Genomic DNA, 6,815 nt, shown 5'->3' with positions numbered 1-6,815 from the left:
AATTCAAAACAGAGATCCTTACAATGATTTGTGCCTCCACATACTCATTTACAGCCATTTTACTGCTGTTGTCAGTTTTAGTCAGTTCACATTTTTACCAACAATCTTCACACAGAACTCATAAAACATGAAAGCGCAAATGTTTTTTGTGATGGTTCAGTCTGGCTCCGCTCATCGGTTTACTGAAATCTATAGCAACTAACGATGGCACCTAACCATCTTCTAAAGATCCAGAATATCTTGTAAGTTTTGATAATGTTCTCAAAGATTAATTTGTCCAGACTTTTTAAAGAGTTTGGGGGGATTTTCTTTCAAAACTTGTTGCTTTTTGATTCATTTTCAGTTCAGTCTTTGTGCCAAACCATTTTCAAAGAATTGTTTTTGTTTTTCAGCCACCCTCTGATTTCTGCTGACTTTAGTGATCGTTTCAAATGTTCATCACTGTTCTTCATTCAAATTAATGTAGTTGAAACTACAAGAACATTTGGGGCCTAGTTGACATTTATTAAATGTAATGTAGAATTTCTCTTTATTGTTAAGTTTTGGATATTTACCTTGAAATAATTTTCACATTAGTTAAATAATACTTTTGTTAGTTTTTTTTTCTTTAATTTTGATGTAAAGTTAATTTAAATGAATTAATGTTTATATTTTATATTTATTTTATTATATCATAAGAAACAAGGGCTATTTTTTTTATATTCTTAACACCTTTACATTTAATAAGAAATGGAGCTGAGACCCAAACAAACCAGGAGATGATCATTAAATACACTTAAAGAATCTGCAGAGCTTGTAATGATGCTACATTTTCCAACAGATCAATGAGATAAAAATAAATAAATAAAATCATATATCTAAATGAGTAACAGATTTTTCTGAGCAGATGGAGTCCATTACTGAGACCATTTATTTTGTCATCAAATTACTACAACAGGAAATAGCACTACCAAACAATTTCAATGTCTGGAAGTGTGTGTGTGTGTATGGAGGTGTGTGATGGCCAGTATGAGACTCCCCTGGTTTAATTTTGGAACATGGAGGAGGTCTGTTCAGAAATGTTTCATCAGAGTGACAACCAGACACTAGCTCACTGGAGTGGAAAAGCACAAGTGCTGATTACACAATCCCAACTCTGTTCCTGAAGTGAGTCACGCAGCAGCAGGGATCAAATCAAAGCTTCGGAGGAAAGGAGCGTCTTCATGAGACAAAGAGGCATTTCAACAGCTCTGAAAGTCAAATTTTAGGCTAAAACAAGGTCTTAATGCATTGATTGTAGTTGTTCCTACTTGTGTTCCTCTGTACCTGATTGTTAATGTTGTCTGCAAAATGTGGAGATCTGCTCCTCAGAAGGGTCACTAGATCTTCATAAACATCACTTGTTTGCTCATAACCACTCTCATCTGCCTCCTGTGTTCTGCCCTGTGAAAACAGAGGAAAAACTAAACTTTGTTAATTAAAAAAACAAAAAATATATTCTGTCATGTTTCAGCTGGAATAGTCAGATCAACTCCATGCAGCCTCAGAGGAAATGTAAAACAATGTAAACTGCTAAATTAGCCTGAAGAATTCCTGCGTCAGTGTCATTGGTTGAAGATTGGGTTTCTATCACTTTGCTCTAACCTGTTTCAGACAGAAACTAGTGATCGTCAGCCACTTTATAATGCTGCAGCACTAAGAGTCCTTATTACAAATGTCCACAAGCAGGTTCAGAGATTTCAGAAAGTATTCAGAAGCTCATATGGAAGTCAATTATATAAATATCCTTTATGTACCTAGTTCCTTCACATTGAAGATCTGCTGCACTGGATGAAAAGACACATCTTTCCTCTCCTGTCCTCATTACTGTCTACAGAGGTTACTATAGATAATGTCCCACCCAGTCAGGACATCACACACAAACGCTGCCTAACCAGAGGAAACACTATTTTTATTAAATGAAAGTTACACTCTTTAAAGGACTACATATTGCCAGTTGCTTTGCATGTTAAAGTTTTCAACTTTTGCGATCAGTTCTGTCTACTCTGATTATTCAAATTTTGGAATGACATTTTAAACATCACCTGCATGTTTTCTTGTATGTGGAGCAAATTTATATACTCACAAAAGAAAGCCTGACAACTGTTTACAAATTGACATTTTATAAATACTATTATACTGAACTGAACTGTATATAGAAGGGATTTTATCTGGATCATAGTGGACTGTATTTAAGATATAACGGAACATGAATTGTCTCTCTCTGTAAAATGCCCTGACAACACTTCTGTTGAGAATATATTTCCAGGTTAAAAAAGAGAAAACATTCAGATATTAGCAGCTGCAAACAGTTTTTGGTAAATAAAACTTACATGCTAACATCAAATATGATCCTGAGATTAAGTTTTTCAAAATTATCCCAACACTGCCTTTAATGATCACCTTAATCTGAACTTATCTGATTTAAAACAATTTGACCTTCATGATCATAAAAATATGAGCAGTATTATATTGACCTTTGTTGGAGTTAATCTCATCAACAGCTCTTCTTCTTTCTCGTCTTACCCCATTAAGAAAGACCCCAGCAATGCTGCAGGTGATGTAGAGGGTCTCACAGTCACACGGCTCAATAACAAGGTAACACATCTCACCCAGGGCCTGTCTCCAAAGAGGAGATCGACAACCATTTGAAAATTCAAAATCTGAAAAAATGAACAAAAAGGAAAATGTCACAACACTGAGTATAGAAATTCAACAAAAACAATAACAGAAAAGTACTTTACTGTCTGTTTGGTTTGTTTAATAAAATAAAATAAATCTTTCAGAAGAACAGATCTGAACTATGACTTCAGGGTTGAAACAAATTTTAAATCATACATTAAGAAAGTTAGGCATACAGTCACACCACCATGTTTTAAACTTCATTTAGAGAGGGTTTTTTTCTTAAAGAAGGTGTTGAAGCAAGTTGAAAACAGGAGGATGAGGAAGGCCTGTAGATGCTGCTGCAGATTTGTTGGAGCTCCACAAACAGTACAGGGAAGCAAATAACATCTGCAGACTAATGACTGTAAACTAGAATCTGACAGATATAATGATTTCCATGTTGGTTGTGGCCTCAGAATACTGAATTTTGATGTTTTGGATGATCCAGCATTAGATTCATCAGTGAAATGTGGAGATAATTCAAACCTGATGTGTATCGCAGTGACTTCAACAGCTTCTTTTCTCCTTCAGTGCACCTCTGCTTCAACAACTCCACCTCATCTTTCACTGCAGTGGGGTTGAGCTCAGCTTGTCTAAAATAAAACAAGAGAACAAACATCCAGTTGGATTCAGTCGTGCTGCCTGTTTCTATCAGAAGGAATCTCATGTCTCAGAAGATCTGCTGGGATTAGTCAGAAAGAGGACAGGAGGATAAACAGGCACTCTGATGGAAGATGAGGAGATGAGAGTGGTACCCACTTTGTTATTTCCTCAACAAGCTTGCTGAGGATCTGTTTGTCTGCGTTTTGAATCAGGGCAAGCAGCTTGATTTTGGTGTTTGAGTCTGTGGCTGAATCGTCTTGTGTCATTTTCTCTTCAGGGCTTAAAACTTCAGGACGGGCACCTTCTCTCTTCAAGTGAGCAGCGAAGCTTGGACCAAGAATCTTGGCCACAGGATCTCTATTTTCTGAATAACACAAACAATTAGTTTTAGTGACTCAAAGGCAAAAAGATTTTTTTATGTTCACTACAAACACCTTTGGCTTTTAAAGCCCAATGTTTTTGTCTTCACATGCTCTTTTCACAGTTTAACATTCTAAATTTACAAGTAAAAAATGGGCTTTAGCACATTTCTTCTATATTTGTCTCTCAAATACTGTGGATGCTATCATTAAGAAACAAATATTTATCTGTAAAGAATTGCCATTGGCAGCATGACAGGATGTTTGCAGAGAGCAACAAAGAGGAAAACAAACTGAATCAGTGGGTTATGGAGGCACATTCTCTGACTTATAATTTTCAATCAGCTTTTCTCTGAGTTTAAAGGTGGTGAATATTTATGAAATTACTTTTTTCATCAAATACAGTTTTATTTAATTGGTATTACTCTATGGAAATTTAGTTTCACATTGACACTGAAGGTTTTGTTTTAATATTTTTTTGTAAAGAAGGCCATTTTATAGTAATCATGACAGCAATAAAAGCAGAAAACATCCAGGGGGTGAATACTTTTGCAAGGCACTGTATGCTGGTAGCTTCGGGTTCAAATGAGATTTAAATCTGATCACAGTTACCTTCTAGACATGTTTGAAGCTCTTTCAGTTTCCTATCCTCTGCGAGATGAAGTAGCTGAGAGAGCTGGCTGAAGCTGCGTACAGAAACATCAGGAGGAGCGAGCTGCAACAACGGCTGCCCTTCTCCGTCCTTTTCATGGGACTGTACAGCTGAGTCTCTGAGTGGGAAAAAAGTATCATCACTTGTTATTACATTACATCCATCCAATCATTTTCTTTTCTCCTTTCTGTGTCACGGGGAGCTGGTGCCTATCTCCAGAAGTCCTTGTGTGAGGGGCAGGGGACACCCTGGACAGGTTGCAAGTCCACCACAGGGACTCATAGAGACAAACCATTCAATCCATTCACTCTCTCACTCACACCAAGGGACAATTTAGAGTTACCAATTACCCTTACATGCATGTGTTTAGTCTGTTTGAGGAAAGCGGAGTACTCAGAGAAAACACACTTGTTCACAGAGAGAACATGCAAACTCCACCCAAAAAGGCCCGGAGGCAAACCTGAGACCTGTGAGGTGATGGTGCTTACCACTGCTCCACCCACAAAGGAAATTATGTCTTGTATTTTTTTGGTTTGGTGCTCCATGTTTCATGGCAATGAAAGTAGACTAAAAAATCTGATCAAATAAAAAGGGGCAGTCTTCGTCTTACTGAAAGTGGAAAACAAATCATTTGCAGCCTCCTCTTTAAAGCAAAGCCAAAGCAAAGTATCTTGTGACACCTTTTGACAGTCTGCGTTGCTCAGACACATGATAATGAGAGGGCCAAGACCCCAGCTGCATGTTGTCTTAATATCAGACCAACCTGATGTCATATCCTGTTTTGAAATCAGATCCCTCTAAAGTGGTGCTCCACTGAAGTGGCTCCTCAAATAAAAGCGCTGCCTCCTCTGGGTGTTTGGAGCTGAAGTCCTCCACAAAGCCCAGAATTTCTTTCAACAAGGACTCATTCACCGATGTGGACTCAAGTTTTCCAGAGCCAGAGGTAGATGTGGTCCACTGAGCTGCTCTGGTCAGTGTCTGCCCCATAGCTCCTCCTGAGATATTCTAAAACTGAACAAGACAAACAAATCTGTATTAAACTGTGTCGTTTCAGGTCATCAACAGCGGAAAAACTGTGCAGACACAACTTCTCTACAATCTCTACTTATATGTATTTTCTCACTTTTTTTGCAATCAGCCAACTAAATTTCAGAAAGTTACTTCATTTTAACCACTTTTTTCAGATCTGTTATATTTCCAGATAATATTAACTGAAGAACTGGATTTTTGTAACAATTTAACATTCAAATTTCTAAAGAGTGTAAAAAATATAAACATTTGCTACTACACACACACAACATAAACACTTTGAAGGTATACAGTCTGCTTCAGACCTTTGATAAAAGTCACATCATAGATTATGATGGGAGTGAGTGTGTACTCTTCCAATAATGTATTTATTCCCAACTTTAATAGACAGAGTTGAATAAAGAATGAAAAGGCTATAACATTATGTCAACAAGCACCCACATATAGATTTTTCTAAATAAAATGTGACATTCACTGATAAATTTGTGAGTTATCGTCTCTTAATTTCAACCTTATTATTTAATCTGTACTGTAAAGTTTGACTTATTTACAGAAAGTACTGTAGCTTAGTTAACTGTATCACTATATTTAATTAGCATTGTCTACTACAGACAAAATAACTACAGTGTCAGCTTCTCACAGCAACATTATTACTGGGATGTTCTCATACTGCAGGCACATATATCACAGGAAACATACAGATAGTTTTTCAGTGACAATCTACTAGATCTTTTGGTTAAATAATTCAATAGTTTGCTGAAAGTATTATTTACACATTTGCTAAATTACATAGTTTTTTTCTGGAATGTAGTTACAAATGCTCTGTTTGTTTAACCTAAAGAGCATTAATTTTTAAATTAAATGGGTTAATTTTAAAACTGTTAATAAAGAAAACTAGTAGTTACGTTTTTAACAACGTAGCAGCAACGTTGTTGTACAAAGTGTGTATGTTCTGGAGAGGAGGTTTAAGGAACGTTACAAAAATCGAACACCAGGTAGCTGTTGTGCTGGAACCACCGACGTTGGAACTGAAATATGGAGACAGCTCGGTTTACGTTCCGGACGTTGGAACACAGGAAGAAACAAAAGCTAACCAAGCTAAAAGGTGACCCTGAAAACAACTGCGTCTCTGAGAAACATAAAATGTACTCCTTCATGATGAATACACGAATTTAAATAAATTTAGTAGCAACCTTACCGTCAGTCCAGTCTCTTTTTAAGCTACTGAACTTCTGCCGGTTGGTGCTAATCAACGGTATCCATGGAAACCATGCAAGGAGCACGATGCCACGCCCCCGTCCTGTTGCTATGATACAGTCAACAACGGCAAGCGAGTTGTCAAAGCTCACCATCTTTTTCTTTAAAATTATAAAAATAATAAAACTAAAAGAGTTGATATTTAAACAAGTACATAAACCAGTATGCACACACACACACAGTGTTTCTCAATTATTTATTTCATTGCTTCTTTTTTTTACTATCTAACAAAA

At 36.7% G+C, this 6,815-nt stretch overlaps 1 protein-coding gene across 1 annotated transcript in view; it reads right to left on the bottom strand.

The window, feature by feature from the left end:
- Window positions 1-6,602, bottom strand: part of LOC112449991 (armadillo repeat-containing protein 4) — a 36,109-nt gene extending 29,507 nt beyond the window's left edge. The window contains exons 1-7 of the mRNA XM_037973321.1: window positions 6,524-6,602; window positions 5,060-5,307; window positions 4,257-4,414; window positions 3,442-3,649; window positions 3,169-3,275; window positions 2,545-2,681; window positions 1,306-1,422 (exon numbers count right to left, since the gene is read on the bottom strand). Of these exons, the coding sequence (XP_037829249.1) occupies window positions 1,306-1,422; window positions 2,545-2,681; window positions 3,169-3,275; window positions 3,442-3,649; window positions 4,257-4,414; window positions 5,060-5,283 (951 nt within the window). The 5' untranslated portion in view covers window positions 5,284-5,307; window positions 6,524-6,602. The remainder of the gene's footprint in view (window positions 1-1,305; window positions 1,423-2,544; window positions 2,682-3,168; window positions 3,276-3,441; window positions 3,650-4,256; window positions 4,415-5,059; window positions 5,308-6,523) is intronic.
- Between the last annotated feature and the right edge of the window lie 213 nt (window positions 6,603-6,815).

This window comes from Kryptolebias marmoratus, linkage group LG21, assembly GCF_001649575.2.
Source record: "Kryptolebias marmoratus isolate JLee-2015 linkage group LG21, ASM164957v2, whole genome shotgun sequence".
Lineage (NCBI taxonomy): Eukaryota > Metazoa > Chordata > Actinopteri > Cyprinodontiformes > Rivulidae > Kryptolebias > Kryptolebias marmoratus.
This window is presented reverse-complemented; position numbering and strand designations above follow the sequence as displayed.